Raw genomic sequence first — 21,576 nt, 5'->3', positions numbered from 1 at the left:
CCGGGAGGGAGAGTACTTCCGGTGATAATTTTCAGGCTGCTGCTGCTGCAGTGGGAAAGATAGAAGGTGAGGAGTGTGGACTCTGCTCGCATACTAACTCTATCACTGTCAGTCTTTAGAATGTTTATATCTGGATGCAATGGTTACATCTACCAGCTATATGTATGCTTGATTATGCCAAGTTGAAATGAAAGGTATAGGAAATCTCCTATGTATCCATCGTCATACATGGAAATAACCGTTCCCTTCTTCCTTTTTTTTCTTGTTCCTTTTCGTTTCAGGGCTGCGACCATGGTCAGAATATAGACCTTTTCGCTCCGCTAACCACAGATTCTATCTATCTACTGACCTTTTACCGAAAGCCAATGGTCTTTCTCATGTGCTTATTTGATTTATCAACTATTGGCTCCCGACTGATAATCGGAGAAGTTAGGTACGTTTCCTGAGGTACAGCAAACCTACGTAGGTAGATAAGATAAGCTCAGCATGCAGCTGTAAGGCGTGAGTATGCATGCATGGCGTGTAATGTAACCTGATTCGACTCCAATTCTAGAAGTACATAGAAACAAAACAATATCCCGACAGATGCGGCTTTATTAGAGTTTCATTCATTCACGTCAAACCCATCATTAATCCGCAAAGCAACATTTTCATCATCAGAAAAGGAGGGAACGAAACCCGCCCACTGCTACAGTGTATACGTAACAGGTTAATCAACAAGCATAGGTAGACCCATCCACATATGAGGTATATATCAGATCACAGCTTCGCACTCGCCTTCCCAACCTCAACCAACGTCCCATTCTGCATCTCAAAATCTCTCCCCCTCTCCCACCCCAACCAGCTCTTCAGCGTCTCCTCGCCTCCATCCCCCGGCGCAAGTCCACCACCCGTCCAACCCCCCTCATCAGCCTTGAACGGAATACCCGGTGTATCATCCAACCCGACCGCCAGCCTCTGCTCAAACCCCTCCCTCTCCAGCTCCCTCTGTTCCAGGACGGGCGTCGCGCAGGCGTCCGTCCCCTGAAAAACATCCTCCCACTCCTTCCTCGTCTTCTCGCGGAACCTCCTCTCGAACGCCGCGCGAATCGCCGGCCAATTCGCCTTATCCTCCCGATCCGCGGGCAACTCCCCGGCGCTAAACCCCAACCCCCGGATCAACTCCTCATAGAACTTGGGCTCCAGAGCGCCGACGGCGAAGTACTTCCCTTCATCCTTCGTCTCATACGTCGCGTAATACGGACACCCACCGTCAAGGAGATTCGTCCCGCGCTCACCGCTCCAGAACGGGAACTGCCTCGACAGCCGCGGCATGGACGCCAGATACGCGGATCCATCGACCATATTCGACTCAACCACTTGTCCTCTCCCTGTGCGCTGACGCGCCAACAGCGCGAGCAAGATCCCCATGAAGCACATCACCCCGCCGCCGCCGAAGTCCGCCAGGATATTCCCCGGCGCGTACGGCGACTCTCCCTTCCTGCCCAACATCGAGAGAACCCCCGACACAGCGATGTAATTGATATCATGCCCCGCCATGTCCTTGTACCTCCCATCGCGGCGGAACCCCGTCAGCCGGGCGACGATGAGCCGCGGGTTGCGTTTCAGGAGGACTTCTTTGGGGCCGAGGCCCAGACGTTCGAGGACGCCCGGGCGGAAGGGCTCGATGAAGATGTCCGCGTGGGAGAGGATGTCGAGCAGGATTCTGCGGGACGAGGGGTTCTTCAGGTCGAGGGTGATGGAGGTCTTGCGGCGGGCGAGGAGGTCGGCGGTCGGGCGGACCATGGGGGAGGTCGGGGGGCGGTCGATTCGGAGGACGGAGGCGCCGTAGTCGGCGAGGAGGAGGCCGGTGAAGGGGGCTGTTTGAATTCATTATTAATTTGCATAAAATCGCCTCGTATGTTGAGCTTGCACGAACCTGGAGCCAGCGCCGCGAGCTCTACGACGCGGAGGCCCGCGAGGGGCGGGGCTGGAGAAGTAGACGCGGACATCTCTGCTCTGTGGTGATGGTACAACTCCCACAAATTCTCAGATTTGTGGCTTCTGGCTATCGCCAGTAAAAACGAGCCCAGCAGATTTAAGTAGAGCAGAGGATGCACGTCGTCGGTGTTGAAGCCGTGCGACTTACCTCGAACCCCGGACACAACCCCGAGTTCTTCTTCCCCAGACTGCGCGAGGCGGAGAAGCTCTCCGCAACCGAGGCCCGCGGTGGAGCCGGACACCCGAGATAGACAGGCAACATGGAGACGGGAATGGACGAGCAGTGGACTGCGGAAATTCTCATCCGGGAACTGTAGCTTGGGCGGATATGCTAGATCGGAAATGTGACTAGACAGGTTTGCTTATAAACTGTCATTGGTGGTATATGGAAGTTGGAAGCTGGGAAGCCCGTTGAGTGGTCACCTAGGTATGCCCTACTGTGTGTAACTTGAGTTAGTGGTTCAAGAAACAGTTCAAAACACACAAAACGTTAGAGTTAGGCAGATCAGATAGATACAAGCATTTACTAAATTCCTGATGTTCGGGGAGCTCCTAGAGCTGCAAATAAATAACATAAGCACAAGACCAAAGCGCTAATTCAAAACATCCAGTCAGCGCAAATAAAATCATGTTATGTAGGTATGTCATCTCGATAAGCCCGGCCAGGAGACTAGACTGCGTGCGCACCGCTATCATATCTGATGACAATGACTCTTAATAGTCGCCCCCGTAGCGGCCCTCGTCCCTACCCTCATCATAGGCATTGCCGAGCCTATCTCCGTACGCCTCCACATTATCTCCGAATCGCTCAACATCCCCGACCTTCTCACCAGTCCATTCAGCTACATTCTCTGGGGCCTCCTCAACGTCCTCGACAGCGTTGTCGAATCCCTGCTCCACTCGGTCCTCGGCACGACTCCAGTCCTGTTTGACTTCGTCTGGGATCCGTTCAGCTTCGCCGACCTAGATGTAAAAAGGAAATCCATCAAGTTAGCAGTTGCACATCTTTACAAGGAACGGCATGGAGCAGGGACTGTAGGGGAAGAGGTTTGTAGTAGATTTGTAGCTGTCGTACCTTCTCGCCGGTCCACTCCGCCGTGTTCTCGGGGAAGTTCTCGACGTCGTTCTCGATGTGCTCCTTGTTTTCGTCCCACTTATCGTCTATTCGACACAGAACCGACGGTCAGTACGTGTCCATGGACCTGGTGGAATTGTCTCTCAACGTGGGGTCAGGGAGGGGGGATCTGATCATACGGATCTTCTCTCCTTCATGCATCAGCAGGGCACCACCGACGAGACCAGCAGCAGCACCCATGGCACCGTAAGCCAAGGAGTGGTCCTTCTTGGGTTCCTCGGAGTACTCCTGCGGGTACGACTCGGAGCGGTATTCCTGAGAGCCGCCGTAGGAGTCTCCATACGGGCCTCCTCCATAAGAAGACTGCCCTCCATACTGCGGCTGGCTGCCATACTGCGACGACATGTAGCTATAGCCAGGACGATCCCAGGTTCTCTCGCCGGTCTGCTCGTTGATGTAGATGTGGCGCTGGTACTCTCTGTCCCAGCGCGACACCCATGGCGGGGGCAGGGGCGGACCTTCACCCGGCTTAGAGCTGGAGCCCTCGTCGCGGTGCCTGTCGGTGACCTGGTCAATAATCTTCTCGACGAAATCCATGACGATGGAGTGTCTGCGATTCGAGTGAGCAAGAAGGTAGAAGTGATTGATTGATCGAGAACAGAAACGTGTTCAGAAGGTCGGGCTTCTTATCAACCATCACCAGACGCTCTCTGAAACCCGTGGACCCCGCCAGCGACGTCCCCTTTCGCTCCTGATACAACAAGTTCAACAGCTAGCGACGGCCGGGGCCCTTCATCTGTGGCGCGCTGCCCTATCAGCAGGCGTGGCGCATGCTCCGGCGAGCCGAGTCATCTCCAAAGTTTCGTCCAGCGCTGTCCGCGTCATCCAGAGTCGCCGGATCGACAGGGAAACAGAGAGGCAGCGCGCAGGCCTTCAGCACGAGGGCCGGATACGCGATTATCTGAGCAGCAGCAAGAATAACCGGACTGCCTCGTCGCGCAGATCGTCATGTCTGCGATTCATACTGGTTCTCTGGGCGCACCGTCGGATCGTCCCGCACGCACCGCGTGCCTGGAAAAGCTTGGCCTCTTAGCCCTGCGAGAGCCTCTCCACTTTCTCGGCGGTTTTCCGTCAGCAATCCCCTCTTCTCGCCATCGTGTCTAATCACTAGTGTGCCATTATTATCCATTTTTTATGCGCTGATCGATATATATCCAGCCTCACACTCGCACGCCACAGTGGCACAGCTGGATCCACCGTGCACCGGAACGGGCCAAATCTCAGCTGTCTAGGCCTCGATCGGCGAACGCTACTACGCAATAGCCAGCAGGCCGTTTCATACCATCCCACCAGCCCCTCCTTCTGTCATCTCGCAACGCAAAAAAAGCAGATATGCATTCGCAATGGATAGAACCCCCAGACTAGCTACAGTTCCTACGTCACAGAATGCGGGATCATCACGGTCACGCCATGCATGTCGCAATAACAACAATCCCTACTCTGCTTGAAAGCCTGCACAGGCATCAGCTAGTCTTAGTTTGGAACCTTGATATGTGTCTCTAAGCTCTTCCACAGCTAACTACATCTGAAATGTCATTTTGCATCTCGCAAATTGACCATGTGTCGGAATATGGTTGAAATATCAGTTGGTAGCTATATGGGTTTCTTTTCAAGCGGATCTCTTGACTCCCATCACCGTGGGCCCAATACTGAAGGAGGATTTGCAATACGCATGGATGGTGAGCCATGTGTTCTACAGCGGCATCTTCCTCATCATGAGAACCATTGTCGGGAACGGCTCCATCCCTCCAAAAGGTCTTGCAAAATCGCCCATTGGTTGTGATCCAGAAAAGTCAATATTATTCACGAAGGAGGGAATCCCGTGGTAGCTAACGAAACGGAGATTGGTCACTACTCAGCCTCAGCAAAAAGAAGCTTGATGTCCTCGGTATTTTGAAAACCCTTCTTCAATTCAAGGCCACCTTCGCCATCCTATCTATCGGGATCTACTACACAGCCTGGCAAATACTGCCGTATCAACTTTATTCCAGGACACCTATCGCCTCAATAAACCTACGACAGGCCTAGTTTTCCTCTCCAGCGGTGCAGGCTGCATCTGTGGAACTCTACGAACAGGAAAAGATCCTCAACCTCGACTACGGTCTCATCGAAAGCTCCTTCACTGGCAACAGCTCAGAGGACCTCGCTTCCGAACGCGCCTGGCTCAGACTGACCTGGCTGTATGGCGGTATCCGTCTCCGTCCTCATTTTTCTTTTTGGCTGGACGCTTGAAAAGGAGAACTCGAAGAAGAACCCCAAGAAGCGCAAACGCTCGTAGATAGAGAAGGCTGTCAATACCGTCGAGTCACCTACAGAGCACTCACGATCGTCTCTCCCGGACACGAAACAGCATACACATAGCCGTGCCCATCAATCTGTCTCTTCGTCCTCGGATAGACGGCGATCTCAAAGCAGCGCATTGTGTCCACGTTCCTCGTCGACATCTATCCCAAGAGAAGCACCTCCATGATGGCTGGAAGGATGGAGGTGGAGGCACATAATATCTCTTGATTAATTACGGGTAGATTTTCTCAGCCCAGCGACGGATCTCGGCCGAGTGAGTATTGTATAGCCTTATCAGACTTTTTGCTCAACGGTTTGTTATCCCTTTTATCTCCGTGCATCAGTATCTTACAGTACATGTAGGATCAGCGCACGTCCCCGGGGACCAGGAATCATTCTGTACAGGTACTTTCGCCAGGTAAGTAGGTAGACATAGTAGGTAGGTAATCTTTTACCCGTTCAACGGGAAAAAAGAATAGAAGATTTTAAATTAATTCATCAATAATAAAATGCTAGTCACAAGGCAGGATGCTTATTCATGGGTGATAAAATAGACCGAAATAGTTAATGATCATTCATGATTACCAATAAATTGCCCGACGCTTTGGGGACTAATGTCGGGTCCTTTTATCTTGGCCTCTCTGGTCAAACTATGCCCCACGATTTCCAATCATATATATAACCACACATTTCACTTCCCTAATCGAGTAAATAGCACAGTGAGGGAACATCAATAAAAATGACAATAACAACAGGAGTAAATAAACGATCTTTTCTAAGCGAACACAGCAAACCCCCCACCCTCCACCGCAACGTGAAACACAAGCCAGAAATACCTCGATAATAAAACAATATCCCTGAACCCATCCCATCCATCCCATCCATTCTACTCCGAAAACAGCTTCCCAAGAAGTGTAAGGACCCTCGACAAAGTACGACTGACAGGCATATCAACTTCGCGTCCGTAAAGACTCGGAAGCGACGACGACGACGACGACGACGACAACCACGTCGGATCGGTGCCACTACTGTCCCGATTGTACACACTGCGCAGCAGCGCACTGAGATTCGTGAGATTCGTGAGATTCGTGAGATTCGTGAGATTCGTGAGATTCGTGAGATTCGTGAGATTCGTATAGATGATCTGGCGAGCGAGGAGGCCCGCCTCCTCCTCGTCTAGCTCGAGGTCGCCTAGGGTCATGGGACTTTTGGCAAAGAAAGTCGATGATGATAATGATGATGATGACGTTGTTGTTGATGATGATGCTGATGACGACGATGGCGAGGTGGTCGGAGTGAGGATGGGCAGCGCACTCGTCGTAGAAGTAGTAGCTGTTATTGTAGGAAGGCCTGTACTGCTCAATGCTGGGGGTTGTTGTTGGCTGGTAGTATTATTATTGATGTTATTTATATGATGACGATGATTATTTTCGAGACAGCTGTCCGAGTCGACCAGTCGGTATGTTGAACAGGCGGCGTAGCATAGGTGGAGGATATCCTCCGACATAGCGACGACCGTGTCGACGAGCGTGTGGTCCTGAGGACATTGTCTGCAGCCCTTGATCTGTTCCAGGACGCTATCGAGCGGTTGGTTGATGTTGGTGAGGCATTCAAATGTCGTTGGGTGGTCCTTGGCTGGGATCTGCTTGGCCAGGGTTCTCGCATGCTGGATGCATCCACAGGGGGTGGTGCGATTCTCCTGGCCATGTATGATATGGTAAGTATTTTTGCTAATCAGGGCAGGGATGAGACTTATGCATGGTATGTTTTCATCACATATGCACCTTGAACGGACTTACCCACGTGTTGTTCCGCCGCATCACCATCGTGAGAACCTGCCACAGTCTTTTACTTTATCGAACTGCATGTATGTACCAGAGGGATGGATGCAGAGACTGATATCTGCGGCATCTTAAACACAAAGAAGACAATCCGGGCACATGGCATTTGCTTTATATAAGTGAAAGCAGTGCTAGGTTGCTCGCGACCCGGTTTCCTGGTCTTTATTAGCCCCCGTGGGCGAGCAGGGCGGCGCCAACTCTAAACGCTCCTAGGGGTTGGTGGGCCAATGCCATGACACAGAGTATGCTGGCTACGCATCTAACTGATTCTTATATATCTCATGTCTCATATAACTATACATACATACATAGATCTCAGTGTAAAGGGGTAAGATATGGATTGTGATGTTGTGGGAAGCAGAAGCAGGCAGACTCGTAGAGGGGAGTCCATGTTAAATATATCATAGCAACCACCGTAGATCCGTAATATTATCAAGTTACACACCTACGCGCCTAATATCCGAAGATTTGCTTGATATTTCCTTGGAGCGTTGGTTACGGGATACGTACTGGACATGACCCTATTGTGCCAATTGGCGAAGGTTATATATCTATATTACGCTTTCTATGATAAGAGCATAGATTGTAAACTTCGTGTGATCAAAGGGACTCTTTATGAACATGACATCGAAGACCATCCGTGGGAAATCAGCAACAACCGAATCTAACTCCTCTCATATTGTCCTTCTATTCTATAGAACAGAACGCCCCCAATCAAGAATCCGGATGTGAGTAGAACCATCTCACCAGGAAGATCGCTGACTCTGCTGTACCGCCCACTCGATCACCGACCAGGCCGCTTTCACGTCGTCTGCTCGTCGCGGCACTTCATGAGCTCCGCTGTGTGTCAGGGCCCTCATGACGCTCGTCTCACACAGGCTGCGCATCAGAATGGATAACTCGACGAACCCGGGATGATCCTTTTTCCCCGTGATATGCACGGTAGGAATGCGGATGCGGCGGTTTAGCAGTGCCGGATGAAAGGGCCGCGGCTGCGAGGGATCGCTCCTCTTCGCAAAGGAGCCACTGTTCGTGTCTGGGGCAATGAGACCTTCCGCTTTGGCGATGAGAAACGCCTTGGCAGTTGTTTCACACAGGGCGCGTTTGACGGGACCCAGCGATGAGAGATCAGATTGGGGGTAGTCCTGGAGCAGCTGGATCTCCCGGTCCGTCACGCTGTCTAGGATCTCGTTGCAGAACGTGTCATCGGGGCTGAAGCTGATGGCGGTCGACAGCAAGATGGCGAACTGGAAGGGCGGCGGTTCGGACGGTTTCTCGATCTCGTGTTGCAGGAGATATGTCAATGCCAATGCACCGCCCTGGCTGTAGCCCAGAATACCATCAAAGGGGCCCTCGGCCTCGATGAATTCTTTCACCAGCTCGCAGGCTTGTTGCACGTCGGCTGGGGCGAAGCTGTCGTTGTAGCATAGAAAGGGGCCCTGAAAGAGATTAGCCACCCCTGGAATGGGGATGCATTAGCAAGTGGCTCCCGACAGCTAAGCAAGACTTCCGTACTTTTTTATAGTATGTACATACCTGGTGCCTTTTGACATTCGACCTCTCCGTCAAGAAAGACAAACTCAAAGCTGGGATCGGCTGCAGCGATGAGTGCGCTCAACTGATGTTTCAGAATGTTGCTTGAAGTACCGTAGCCATGCAGGCAAAGGATTCTCGTCATGGTTGGAAGAAGGCTGATTTCTTTCTCTTGTCTCGATCACCCTGGAAGCACGCGGGGCAGTTCATCTTCTTTAAACCTTCTGGCAAGTGGTCGTGGCCGGTTTGGTTTATCCCCGAACGACATATCCCTTCGGGGTTCAATGCGAAAAGTAAGGACCCGCGCAGGAGGATATCGGCCTCAGCATTAGACTGTGCATGTGCTCTTTGTGGCGGGTGTATGGGATTTGACGTTGCACTGCAGGTGAAAGTGGCCATTGCGGAGTTGGTGTATCGGTATCACTTTGTCAATGATTAGAAAAATTCAGTAACATGTAGTTTTTGCTTGTATAAATATATTTCTAATTAATGATGTTTATTTGCATTCCTCTCATCCAGGAAGACCTCCCTGTGTCGGGGCTTTAGGGGTTAAGCTAAGGAGCTGCACCTTAACGGAGTCAAGCTTATTCTGACTGTGAACTTCCACTTACAACCAAACCGAGAGAATATATTATGATTCAAGATTTACTCATTGGTGTTAAATGATATATTGAAATCTATTTATAATTTCTGTTTTCTGTCTTTGTTCGAAAAATCTGGAGCCATGCACGTCCCGGGGACCGTAGACATATATATACGATAACCCTAATTCCTCGACAACGACCCGAGAGGCGCTCGAAACCACCCGAGGTCCATCGGGGCCTTTTATCCATGCATTTGTCAACATCAACACAAACCAAAAAAGACAATAGAAGACAAAAGGATCTACAGCAAGAATCATGAAGTCACCATTTTTGATCTTAGATTCTTAATTACTGCTGGCGGCCTCTCTCCAGCGACCGTACCCGCTGGACCAAGCTCGGCCCCATTGAATCAATATTTTCAAGATTGCTCACCACCATGGCAGCCATGGCAGTAGCCAGCCAAATGGAGGCCCTTTTATGGCGTGTTAATCCCCGCGAACCGATTCCTCCCCACATCGCCAGGTTCATCACACCGGTCTTCCTGAGCGTTGCGATTCTGTCGGTGTTGCCACTGCCAGGGCTCACGCGTACTGCGGTTGGACTCAGCGTTTACAACATTGTGGCTCTATGCACTAACACGTTGGACTGCTCCTCGAGTTTCCTTCATGGATGCGATTTTTCAGGATCTCCATCACGACGATACGGCTGGGGTATGTTCTGACACGAGTGTCTCTCACCCGATCTTTAAATTGGCGAGCGTTTAAGGAGAATGGCGTTGAGCTGACTGGCGTAGGGTTTGTTCGTGGTGTCAACTTTATCTATCTGGAGGCTTATTAGGTGACATTGAGCTATGGGCTTCCATTCGGATTCATGTCCGAAATTAGGGAATTTTCAGGTATTTGTCTAACTCCATGAAATTGGAAAATTGGCTGGCCACGGCTTTTAGAAGAAGGACATACCTGGTGGTGCGATAGCCACTGACAACTGTCTAGGTTTGCTTCCGCCACATGAGGCCACAACAAGAGTTGTTGGTGTACAGAATAGAGATCGAGGAGGGGGATCACACTGTTCATCATCAACACCCATTGTCGGCTATACTGGTTGCATCGCATTGCAATAACACACCGAGCCAGTTACTCGGGCACTTTTACGCGAACAAAGACAAGTTCGTCGTCCGATCTCCTTCCGTCCAGGATTTCGCGGGTGAATTTTCAGTTGTATCGGCACAGTGGAGACAGCAGACACGGAACAATAAAAGGAAATGGAACGCTGCTTTCTTGCGTATATGACTTGCCACACCCTACATCCAACCGACCCCAATTCCGTCTCTAGTGGCAGAGATGATATCTATCCTAGGAAACGTTGTGCTGGCCAGCTACTACGGGCTTCTGGCAAGAATGGGTCATTATTATCTCTGGACGGTTCCACTATGCCATGGCATTTGGTGGCGCCATACTGGGTGCGAAGAAAACAGGTCAATTTTCTGACGGAACTCCCTTGAAACACCACTATACGGGTATAGCCTCCTTGGATCGGCATCAGGTGCCAGCTGCCATGTTCTGCAATGACGTATTGGACAGGATTTGTCCTGTCCATTGGTTGCTGCTGGAGGATGGACATTCTGGGAGTCATTGTTGAGAGTCTTAGTCATCCTTTCTTTGTCTCCTGCAAGTCGACCTTATTTTCTTTGTTGCTTTTTCCTTTGTTTCTTTTTCACAAAAATGGAAGCACCTTTGGCGAAACATTTCTCACATGCATGGGGCCCAACTAGTGCATAAATACTCACCTGATCGTCACCTGCCACTCCTTGACACGGTGGTTCTATTTGTGTTGGCGCTGGATTTTGCAATGAGGCTCTATCTCCCCTCTGACTTTATCCAATCACCACACTTGCCCTTTTCTTTTCTAGCTTCCTTTAGCTTTCAGGAAGTAAGTAAAATATGAAGGCAGATGGTAAGTATTAGTGGCTAACTTGCATCCAAAAATTGAGTGATAACATCCTTGATACTATCCCATGAGTAGTCTACCGGAGAAATGTTAGCATCAAACGCAAACCAGGATCGCTCTCTTTTCATCTTCCTGTCTTTGCCTATTCTCCTTTCTTGCACAATAGACTAAAATAGCAGCCATACTGAATTAGGATAATGTAAATTAATTTCTGAATCGAGTAACAGTTAGCTATCTACCTTGGTTAGCCTTACCAAAATGTGACAAAGCGATTGCTCTTTGGAACATTGTCAACTTTCATGAATCTCCACTGGCGGTCAGGACAATTTGGGTATATGTAGATGTAGAAACGCGGAGAAAACATACTAATGGAGTATGTAAATCTGTCGATAGGGAAGCTAAGAGAATTATTAGGATGATTCATTGGTTAAGATTTTCAGCACAGTAGATCAGATAATCCCTTATGGTAAAAGGTACTACTGTATACTAGCTTAGGTAGTTGACCTGGAGTCTATTGGAAAACAACTGTAGATAATATATCGGATAGCAATACTTTCTCAGACGGAGAATTCTCACTGCGAGCTAGGCAATGTTCCACCACCGAGGGAACGTCGACTGCTACACATCACCGAGACCCACGATGCCTCCACCTAACTCACCATCGCCGCTGCTGGACGGCCGTGCCAGCTGGGAACGCCTGCGAAAATCGTGCGATGCTTGTCAAGAGGCAAAGGTCAAGTGCAGCCAGCAAAAGCCGTCCTGCCACCGCTGCAGCCGCCATCGTCAGCCCTGTGTCTATAGTCCCCAGCGTCGTATTGGTCGCCCACGCAAGCGGGTGAGCACCACAGACCGTGCTGGAGCAGATGGAGGAGCCGGAGGATTGGAAGAAAGAGGAGCAGGGCCAGGAGAAACACGAGGGGATCCAAGAGACCTGACGCTCCTGGGAGACGGCCGTGATCCTCAGCTGGTCCCCGCGGACATCACCAGTAACAGCTCTGAGAGCAACCATCCACCGTCGCTAGACGCCCTATTCACGCCGTCGGTGTTCATGCCGGACAGCTCGACGGCGTCGACAGCCCAGCCTCCTCTCAACCCGACTGCTTTGCCCTCTCCCCTCGACATCTTAGGCGATCTCACCCAGTTCCCGTCCGATTGCGACTTCTTCGTTCCCTCACCTGCCCAGTTCCTTGACACCGATCGTCCACCGTTACTGGGTGTGGACGGCTTAAACGGAAGCAGTGACGGCGGTGATTGTGGTGCCAAGTGTTATATGATGCTCCTGCGGCCACTGCTTTTCCTGCGTCAGTCCCTTCCCGAGAGAGCACGGCCGTCGATCGACGTGATTTTGCAGTCAGAGCGTGAGGTGCGTGATCTCCTGGACCGGGTTTTGGGGTGTTCTGGGTGTGCCAGCAACCCTTCTACCGTCCTCCTACTCGCGGCCGTTGCGGAACGGATCGTGCAAATGTTGGACTGGATCATCGAGGAGAAGGCCATCATGGATACCGAAAATGCTCGCTCCAGCCGGCGAGCCCTTGGTTTCTGGGCCCGAAAGCCGTCCTTTTTGCCCAACCGTGGCACCGGGAGAAGGAGAAACGCCTGTCGCATCCCGCTGCGCATCGGGCAGACCAACCTGGACGAGGATACCAAGCAGTTTTTCCTCAAACAGCTATTGTTGATGAGGCTGAAGAAGCTCACGATAAAACTCCAGGACCTGCGCCGGCCCACTATGATCCGTCCAGGGGACTGCATTTATAGAGCCGCGGAGCTAGTCCTTGCAGGGTCCCTTCAACGTCTAGAGTACCTCCGAGGCCAAGTGCGATTGTGGGAGTAATCCGGCCACGTAAGATGGAATAGAGCCTTTGTAACCTTCAGGAAAGATGAACTGTCATTGAAAAAGTACCCGGAACTACGAATTTATATACGAGAGATTACATGTTGTGTGGCTACTGTTTAGGGAGCTGTTGCAGTAACCTGAAATTTCAATCTATAAGAGACTTGTCCAGTAACTATCAAAAGTGAAATTAAGAGAGCTAATAAGCTGGAGGCTGCATAATCTCAATATTGGAGTATTCGGGGAGTAGATCCATGGAGAACATTTGATACGGCACTAGGCCCAAACAGGAGGCCCGGGCATTCCAAACGGGCGGACGCCTCCGAGGCGCGGGAACTTACCTGAGAATCTTCACGGGGAACCATTTCTTTCATCAACCTCCAGCATTTGTCCCGATGAAAAGACCCCGTCTGCAGGAATCTCAGCGGAATTATCTTCCCGTATGATCAACGGGGGCTCCGGCTCGAACGGGCACGTTCTGCCTGTCTTGTGTTTTCCTTCTTTTCTTGCTATCTTATTCGTCTACTGCTCGGAGCCCGATCGGGAAAATATGGATTGTGGATACTGTCTTGTACTCCGTGATGGAGTGCCTTCCGGCCATTGTCTTTTGCACCTCGCGCCCTTTTTGCCTTGTCTATTGGGGATGGAACATTCTTATTCAGCAGAGAACCCTACTTAAGAGACACATGGCGTTGTTGTGCCCATATATGAAAGCCACAGGCAATATGATGGTCAGGAAAGCTGGTCTCAGATCGGCTCTTCCACTCTCCACTGAGCCTACCGTCGTGAAACCATGTCTTGTCTCGATTCCTCGCACTTTGGCGACGCCGTGGAGCCCATTGCCATCGTTGGGATGGCGTGCAGGTTTCCTGGCAGCGCCTCATCGGTGGAGAAATTCTGGGACATGATCATCAACGGCCGGACAGGGCACTCGCCCACACCACCTGACCGGTTTAACGCTGATGCTTGGTACCATCCCAACCATGAACGAAAAGGAACAGTGAGTAAGGTTGGTCGTGGTAAGAAATTGCAAGACTGACCGCAAGGCATAGATTCAACCGCGGAGTGGATTCTTTTTAGAGGAAAGCCCGTCCGTCTTTGATGCACCCTTCTTCTCCTTGACGGCGAAAGAAGCAGCCGGGATGGACCCGATGCAGCGGAAGGTACTAGAGATAGCCTATGAAGCATTTGAGAATGGTATGAGAATGCTGTATTTCTGCCTACAATATCAATAGATGGCGGCTCACACAACCCCAGCTGGCATTCCCATGGGCACTCTACGGGGCACGGCCACCGCCGTCTACACGGGTGTCATGACCAATGACTACGAACTCATAACCGCTGGTGACCCGTTGCAACTCCCTCAGAACGCTGCGGCCGGTACGAGTAGGGCAATGCTGTCGAACCGAATCTCCTGGTTCTTTGATCTCTGGGGCCCTAGTTTCACCCTTGACACGGCGTGCTCTTCTAGCCTGTATGCCCTGCATCTAGCCTGTCAGTCGCTGCGGTTGGGCGAGAGTACTCAGGCTCTGGTGACAGGCGTCAACATAATCCTGTCGCCCAGCTTCGTCTCGCAGCTATCGTCCATGCACATGCTGAGTCCCGACGGAAAGAGCCACTCTTTCGATGCTCGAGCTAATGGATATGCCCGCGGAGAGGCGCTTGGTGCCGTGGTAGTCAAGACCCTGCGACAGGCTCTGGCAGATGGTGATACCATTCGTGCCGTGATCCGCGGCAGCGGTGCCAATCAAGATGGGAAGACCACCGGGATTACCATGCCCAGTGGAGAGGCTCAGAAAGCTCTGATCCGGTCGACCTATGCAGCAGCTGGCTTGGATGTCAAGGACACAGAATACTTTGAGGCCCACGGTACAGGGACATCTTTGGGGGTAAGCAAGCGGATTTCCCTGCCCGTATTCTTCGACGTTGGCGCTGATAAGTGCGGATGGTAGGATCCCATCGAACTGGGTGCCATTGGAGCCAGCTTGGGAACCCATCGAAACCCGGACACTCCGCTAGTGGTGGGCAGTGTCAAAACCAACATTGGCCACAGCGAAGGCGCTGCTGGGATTGCTGGAGTGATCAAGGCAGTCCTCGCTCTCGAACGCGGTGTCATCCCGCCCCTGGGAGAATTCGAGACGCTCAATCCAAAGCTGCGTCTGGAGGAGTGGAATCTGGTCTTGCCTCTGAAACCCCGAGCCTGGTCGACACCGGGACAGCGTCGAGCGAGCGTAAACTCCTTTGGCTTCGGTGGTGCGAATGCACACGTCATCTTGGACGATGCGTATAATTATCTCCATGCCCGCGGGCTGTCCGGCAACCACTGGACGGTATATGACAAAGACAATTCATCGGATTCCGGACTGAGTGTCTCCGGGAAGAGCGATGTTGAGGAGGACAAGACTCCTAAGCTCTTCGTCTTTTCTTCGTTCGACCGTGCAGGTATCCAGCGGATTGGATCATCATTTGCCGACTTTCTTAGAAATAATGACTCTCGCCAGGACCACAGAGATCTCGCATATACGCTCACTTGCCGCCGAACGCACTTCGATTTCCGCAGCTTTGCAGTGGCGGCCTCTCTGCCGGTTCTGGCGGACAAACTTATTGAGGGCCTGCCCAAGCTCACCCGGGTCTCGAGGCAGGAAAATGTCATTTTCATCTTCACCGGCCAGGGAGCCCAGTGGCCTGCTATGGGCCGTGAATTGCTCTCCAACCCCGTCTTTTGCGACAGCATTGACCGTAGTCAGGCGGCCCTGGATCAGGTGGGCTGCGGATGGCAGGTAAAGCCGCTGCTCACGAACCCGGATGATCGGCGTATCGATGCCCCGGAGTTTTCCCAGCCAGTGTGTACCATCGTTCAGATCGCTCTTGTTGACCTTTTAAGATCCTGGGGTGTAAAACCCCGAGCCACCGTGGGTCATTCAAGCGGCGAGGTGGCTGCCGCATACGCTGCTGAGCACATCAGCCAGGATGATGCTGTACGCATCGGTTACTGGCGTGGGTTTTACAGTGAGGAGATCGAGCACCGTGTGAGAGACCGCAAGGGGGCGATGATGGCCGCGGGCGTTTCTGAAACAGAAGCCCTCGAGTATCTGAAAGAGGTCCCGGAGGGGAGTGCTGTAGTCGGCTGCGTCAACAGCCCATCGAGCGTGACACTATCGGGCGACCTGGAGTCCATCAATCGACTGGAAACTATCCTCAAGGAAAATGGCAAGTTTGCCCGCAAGCTGCGCGTCCAGGTGGCATATCATTCTCCGCACATGCAGGCAGTGGCCGACGACTTTCTCCAGGCCCTGGGCGACGTGCAAACGAGACCGTCATCCATTCTCATGTTCAGCTCTGTGACCGAGCAACTGGTGGACGACCATCAGCTGTTAGGCGCCTCGTACTGGATGCGCAATCTGCTTTCCCCGGTCCGCTTCTCGGGTGCCCTGACAGCGCTTCTGGGCCACACAACCGCTGGAAGGACTCGTCGTCGCAAGGCCCCCATTTCCTGGAGTGCCCTAGTTGAGATTGGTCCCCATGAGGCGTTGAAGGGTCCCTGTCGCCAGATTCTGGGCGCCTGGGACAGCAAAGCCCCCGAATGGATCCTTTACACCTCTGTTCTGAGCCGTGGAAAACATGCGCAGGAGACCGCGCTGACCGCAGCTGGCCTCCTCTGGACATCGGGACATCCGGTCCGTTTGCACCGGGTTAACGAGACCGAGTTGGAGACATCCAAGCGTCTGGTGCTGCCTGACCTGCCCTCCTACGCCTGGAACCACGACAAGGGCTTTTGGCATGAGCCACCAGCATCGCGGTCGGCTCGTCTGCGCACGCAGCCTCGGACGGACTTGCTGGGAATACCAGTTCCTAATCAGAACCCGATGGAACCGTGTTGGCGCAATGTCTTCCGCCTCGCTGAGTGTCCGTGGCTGCAGGACCATATTATTACTGGTGCCATCCTGTACCCAGGCGCGGGTCTGTTGATCATGGCCCTGGAGGCCGCTCAGCAGATGGCTGACCCTGACCAGCAGTTGCAGGGGGTGGAATTCCACGAGGTCCATTTCGATAAGGGTCTGGTCATTCCTTCCGGTGACCAGGGCGTAGAGACGTTGCTCAGTGTCCGGCCCCATGAGACCCTCAAGAACCGCTATCAATACACAGTCTTTTCCCTCACGGAGGACGCTTGTTGGATAAAACATTCTTGGGGACAATTTATGCTTCATTATGTCCAGTCGGATGGCAGTGAAAGTGACGCGGTTTCCAACCCTTTGGCAGCCGAATGGCAGGGTTACACTGACAGCTATCAAGCCCTGCAATCTCGCGCTTCCAGAGAGATCGAGATCACTTCGTTCTATGACCAGCTGCAGCTTATTGGCACGGAGTATGGCCCGACCTTCCGCAATCTGGTGGAAGCGGCAGTGGTGGAGGGTGAGCATCAAGGCATTGGTAGCATTACAGTCCCAGACACCCGATCTACGATGCCCCATCAGTACGAGTATCCCCATATCATTCACCCGGCGACCTTAGATGCTATCTTCCACTTGGTATTTGTGGCCATGGGTGAGGGGAACCCGCTTCAGGAGTCGGCCATCCCCAAGCTGGTGGAACGGCTGTACGTGTCAGCTCGACAGCCGTCCGGCGTGGGTGCCAAATACAGTGGCTTCGCACGTTCTGCTCCCCTTAGTGGCCGCGATACATTGGGCGAGATCGTCGTCTGGGATGATACCTGGTCAGAGCCAAATGTCGTCGTGCAGGGGATGGTGGTAACCGAAGTGTCTTCAGGGGCATCCGGCCATTCGCGCTCCCTGTTGTCGTCTGGAGGTCACAAGCGCGTGGGCAAATTGAGCTGGAAGGAGGATATTGACAGCCTTATTGGTTCTGCTGCTGAGATCTTCTTTGAGAGCAAGTTTGCAGAGTTCAAAGCTGGGGATGTGAGTCGGACTGGGGTTCAGCTGGGTGCCTGGCTGGATCGGGCTACCTTCAAGCATGCAGACTTGAACACACTCGTTTTGAGCCCGGCCGACTGGCCTGACATCATCGAGCTCTTGAGACGCTTTGCGCCCAAATCGAATGAGAGACTGCGTTTCAGAAAGTGTACAGTGGTGGAACATGCCGCAGAGGACTCCAGGAAACAGTCCGTTCAACAGCAGCTGGCGGAGGCCAAACTGGACATCACCTTCGCTACCCTAGATGATGTCTTGAAGTCACTTGGACCGTACGATCTCATTCTGGCTCCTGGGACCAACTTGGAACTTGTTTCCCAACTGGCACCGGTCCTGGGTCCTGAAGGCCGAATTGCCCTCGTCATATCCAGCCAGCAGCATGCAACCAACCCTGCCACCTGGGCAGAGAGCCTGGCAGCATCTGGAATTGGCCATATTGTGGCATTGACAGAGCATGAAGGGTCAGCCCTGCTCATCGCCTCGGCTGATGTGGAGCCCCAGCTGGAGGTTGATAGCTCGGAGATCGTGATCTTGCAGCGACCAGAGCCCGGTCCCGCGGCCATTACTTTGGAAAAGCAGCTCTTCCAGCGTTTTGCAGCGCAGGGGCGACAGGTTCGACGGGCTACTCCCTCCGACGTCGACCAGCTGGCCGGTAAGGTCGTTATCTCCCTCCTAGAAGCCGAAGCTCCCTGGGTGGTCTCATGGACGGCCGAAGAGTTCGAACAGTTTCGCAAGCTGACAGCTGCCCGATATCTGCTCTGGATAACTAAGGGTGGCATTCTGGCGGCTGAAGAAGTTTCCTTGGACTACGCACCCACTACCGGCCTGCTGCGGACTGTTCGCGTGGAGAAGCCCCAGATCCTGCTGCCACATCTGGATCTATCGCCGGTCATCGATCTCGGCTCTGGACAGGCCGCGGATCTTATTCTGACCGTCTTTCGCTCGACCACCAAGTCCCGTGTTCGTGGCAAGAACAATGAGATGGAGTTTGCCGAGTCCAACAACATCCTCTGGATTCCGCGAGTGGAGGCCCACGACACTCTGGACAATGAATTGGCATTGCAGTCGAACAGTGTGCTGAGTGTTCCGGAAAAGCTTTATCAGGCGGCACTTCCCCGAGTGCTAGAGGCGGTGCGGCCAGGCGATGTCACCAGCCTCCGCTGGGTCCCTGATACCCGGGAGTCAACGGCTCTCGCCAGCAGGGAAGTTGAGATGCAGCCCACTCATGTGGCTCTCAACCCGTCCGACATCCAAGCATTCACTCTAAAGGGCCAGACGCCAACTCTCGGCCGCATCGTGGTAGGAGTGGTCACTCGGATTGGACCGCATGTTTCTGGATTGCTGCCAGGCGACCGCGTGCTCACTCTGCATCCTGCACCCTTCCGAACCCATATCTATGCGGACCAGGGCTCACTTCTGAAAGTGCCCTGTACCTTGTCATTAGAGGAGGCTGTATCCCTTCCTCTAGTTTTGGCCCATGCGTGGCATGTGCTGATCGACATCGCCCAGTTTCGGGCCGGACAATCTATCTGGGTAGATGCCGCGATGGGAAGTTTCGGCCAGGCTCTCATCCAGCTGGTACAACTTATAGGAGGTGTTCTGTTTGTCTCTATACACTCCCCCGAGGATCAGACGTGGGTCTCCAAGACTTACAACATTCCTGCGAACCGGATCTTTTATGGCAACCCGGCATCATGGCCCTCTCGAATTCGGGCTGTCACCGGCGCCAAAGGACTAGACGTGATTGTCAACTCAAGTGTTGGCGCCATCGTCAATAGCCTCTCTGCTAGTGTAGCAGATGGAGGTCATTTTGTTGATGTCAGCCGGCAGGTGCACCCGTCAATGCTGGCGTCAAGTATATTCCAGCGCAACATCTGCCTGTCTTTTCTTGATTTAGACAGTCTGTCGGACCGGACAGTACAGACTCTGGTAGAAAGAAACCTGCCTCTGATTGAAACTGGCTGCATCAGACACATCCACCCAATCATGACGTATCCTGTGTCTGAGCTGACCACGGCCATTGCGGAGGTGCAGAATGGACATAGCTCGGGGGGCGTTGTGGTGGAATTTAATCGGGATGCCGAGGTGCCTGTATTACCGCCACCTCCACCAGCCCTTGCCTTGAACCCGACGGGCACATACATTCTCTCTGGAGGACTGGGTGCCCTCGGTCTGACTGTGGCAGAAAATATGTGTGTCCATGGTGCCCGCCATCTGGTGTTCCTGTCACGCTCAGGGGCATCTACCATCCGTCAGCAGCAGGCATTGCAAAGCCTCCAGGATCGCGGATGTGCCGTCGAAATCATCCGGTGTGATGTGACGGACGCATCTCAAGTGGCGGGAGTGGCTCAACTTATTGAGGAGAAGCAATGGCAGGTGAAAGGGATCCTACAGCTGGCCATGGTGCTAAGGGTAACCGCAATGTCAAATGACCGTCTCACAGTGCGATAGTTGGCTAACAATCAAGAATAGGATAGCATTTTCGACAACATGACATACGAGAAGTGGCGCACAGCTGTGGACCCGAAGGTCAAAGGGACGTGGAATCTCCACACCCTACTACCCAAGGAGCTAGACTTCTTCATCATCCTGTCGTCCATATCTGGAATCATTGGCAATAGCGGCCAGGCAAACTACTGCGCTGGCAATACGTACGAAGATGCGGTTGCCCATTACCGCCACAGCCGGGGCCTAGCAGGTACCACGCTGAATGTTGGTCTGGTCACCGACGCGAGCCATTTCAACGAGTCCTTGACTGTCGAGGACTTCCTGCGCAAGTACAGCCACTTGGCTTCTGCACAGCTGACCGATCGAGAGCTTCAGAATACGCTGATCGCCGTGATGCGCGGACTGCTCACAGACGGTCAGCCGGTGCCCAGCCAGCTGCTGGTAGGCATCTCAGACAACGTGCGGCGAGAAGGTGAGGGCCTCAATCTCTGGCCCCGGGACCGAAAGTTCGACCATCGAATCAGTCAGACCGATCAATGCGGTGCCACAAAGGAAGAATACAGCAACAGCCAAAAACTACAAAGAGCGGAGACTGCCAGCGAGGCAGTATCGGTGGTGGAAGAGGCGCTTCGGCTGAATGTTGCCAACGCGCTGGCTGCATCCCCGAGCGATATTGACACCGACAAACCATTCTACTCATTTGGCAGTAAGTGACCTTAGTAACTAGAAGTCATTATTTTGTGATCCTAACCATGTCGGCAGTTGACTCCCTGAAAGCGATTGAAGTTCGCAACTGGATCTTCAACGAGCTCCAGGCGGATGTTTCAGTTTTTGAAGTTTTAAGCCCGGTTCCTCTCAGTCGACTTGCGATGAAGATTGTGGCCAAGAGTTCCCTTGTCCTTCCAGAAGTAGCAAAGCAGGCTGCCGCAGAATCTGATGAGTAGAACTTCTAGAATAAAGGGAAAGGATAAATAAATAGCAATATCGTGTCATACCTTCTTTTGCGTGGAGTTTTACACATTAAGTATATATCATCGCGGTCATTCTGGCAGAACGATTGTTTCAA

At 52.6% G+C, this 21,576-nt stretch overlaps 7 protein-coding genes across 7 annotated transcripts; 3 read left to right on the top strand and 4 right to left on the bottom strand.

The window, feature by feature from the left end:
* Nucleotides 1-759: 759 nt before the first annotated feature.
* VTN00DRAFT_6327 (uncharacterized protein) lies at nt 760-1,991 on the bottom strand (the record flags this gene model as incomplete). The annotated part of the gene is made up of 2 exons (XM_069432951.1): nt 760-1,859; nt 1,919-1,991. 2 exons carry the CDS (start codon nt 1,989-1,991, stop codon nt 760-762), a joined length of 1,173 nt encoding a protein of 390 aa, XP_069288759.1.
* Nucleotides 1,992-2,694: 703 nt separating this feature from the next.
* On the bottom strand, nt 2,695-3,652 carry VTN00DRAFT_6326 (uncharacterized protein; the record flags this gene model as incomplete). The annotated part of the gene is made up of 3 exons (XM_069432950.1): nt 2,695-2,943; nt 3,056-3,141; nt 3,235-3,652. The coding sequence occupies 3 exons, from the start codon at nt 3,650-3,652 to the stop codon at nt 2,695-2,697; spliced, it is 753 nt and encodes a 250-aa protein (XP_069288758.1).
* Nucleotides 3,653-6,284: 2,632 nt separating this feature from the next.
* On the bottom strand, nt 6,285-7,224 carry VTN00DRAFT_6325 (uncharacterized protein; the record flags this gene model as incomplete). Its single annotated transcript, XM_069432949.1, has 2 exons — nt 6,285-7,097; nt 7,198-7,224. The coding sequence occupies 2 exons, from the start codon at nt 7,222-7,224 to the stop codon at nt 6,285-6,287; spliced, it is 840 nt and encodes a 279-aa protein (XP_069288757.1).
* A 758-nt stretch (nt 7,225-7,982) lies between these two features.
* Nucleotides 7,983-8,917, bottom strand: VTN00DRAFT_6324 (uncharacterized protein; the record flags this gene model as incomplete). Its single annotated transcript, XM_069432948.1, has 2 exons — nt 7,983-8,698; nt 8,776-8,917. 2 exons carry the CDS (start codon nt 8,915-8,917, stop codon nt 7,983-7,985), a joined length of 858 nt encoding a protein of 285 aa, XP_069288756.1.
* A 902-nt stretch (nt 8,918-9,819) lies between these two features.
* VTN00DRAFT_6323 (uncharacterized protein) lies at nt 9,820-10,193 on the top strand (the record flags this gene model as incomplete). Its single annotated transcript, XM_069432947.1, has 2 exons — nt 9,820-10,066; nt 10,150-10,193. The coding sequence occupies 2 exons, from the start codon at nt 9,820-9,822 to the stop codon at nt 10,191-10,193; spliced, it is 291 nt and encodes a 96-aa protein (XP_069288755.1).
* Nucleotides 10,194-11,943: 1,750 nt separating this feature from the next.
* Nucleotides 11,944-13,134, top strand: VTN00DRAFT_6322 (uncharacterized protein; the record flags this gene model as incomplete). The annotated part of the gene is made up of 1 exon (XM_069432946.1): nt 11,944-13,134. The coding sequence occupies one exon, from the start codon at nt 11,944-11,946 to the stop codon at nt 13,132-13,134; it is 1,191 nt and encodes a 396-aa protein (XP_069288754.1).
* A 793-nt stretch (nt 13,135-13,927) lies between these two features.
* Nucleotides 13,928-21,454, top strand: VTN00DRAFT_6321 (uncharacterized protein; the record flags this gene model as incomplete). The annotated part of the gene is made up of 6 exons (XM_069432945.1): nt 13,928-14,143; nt 14,187-14,331; nt 14,392-15,023; nt 15,087-20,474; nt 20,535-21,216; nt 21,273-21,454. The coding sequence occupies 6 exons, from the start codon at nt 13,928-13,930 to the stop codon at nt 21,452-21,454; spliced, it is 7,245 nt and encodes a 2,414-aa protein (XP_069288753.1).
* Nucleotides 21,455-21,576: the final 122 nt, after the last annotated feature.

The sequence above is a fragment of the Thermoascus crustaceus genome, assembly GCF_041956765.1.
Source record: "Thermoascus crustaceus strain CBS 181.67 unplaced genomic scaffold VTN00scaffold_3, whole genome shotgun sequence".
In the NCBI taxonomy this organism is placed as follows: Eukaryota; Fungi; Ascomycota; class Eurotiomycetes; order Eurotiales; family Thermoascaceae; genus Thermoascus; species Thermoascus crustaceus.
The sequence above is the reverse complement of the archived record's forward strand: the minus strand, read 5'-3'. Positions and strand labels throughout refer to the sequence as shown.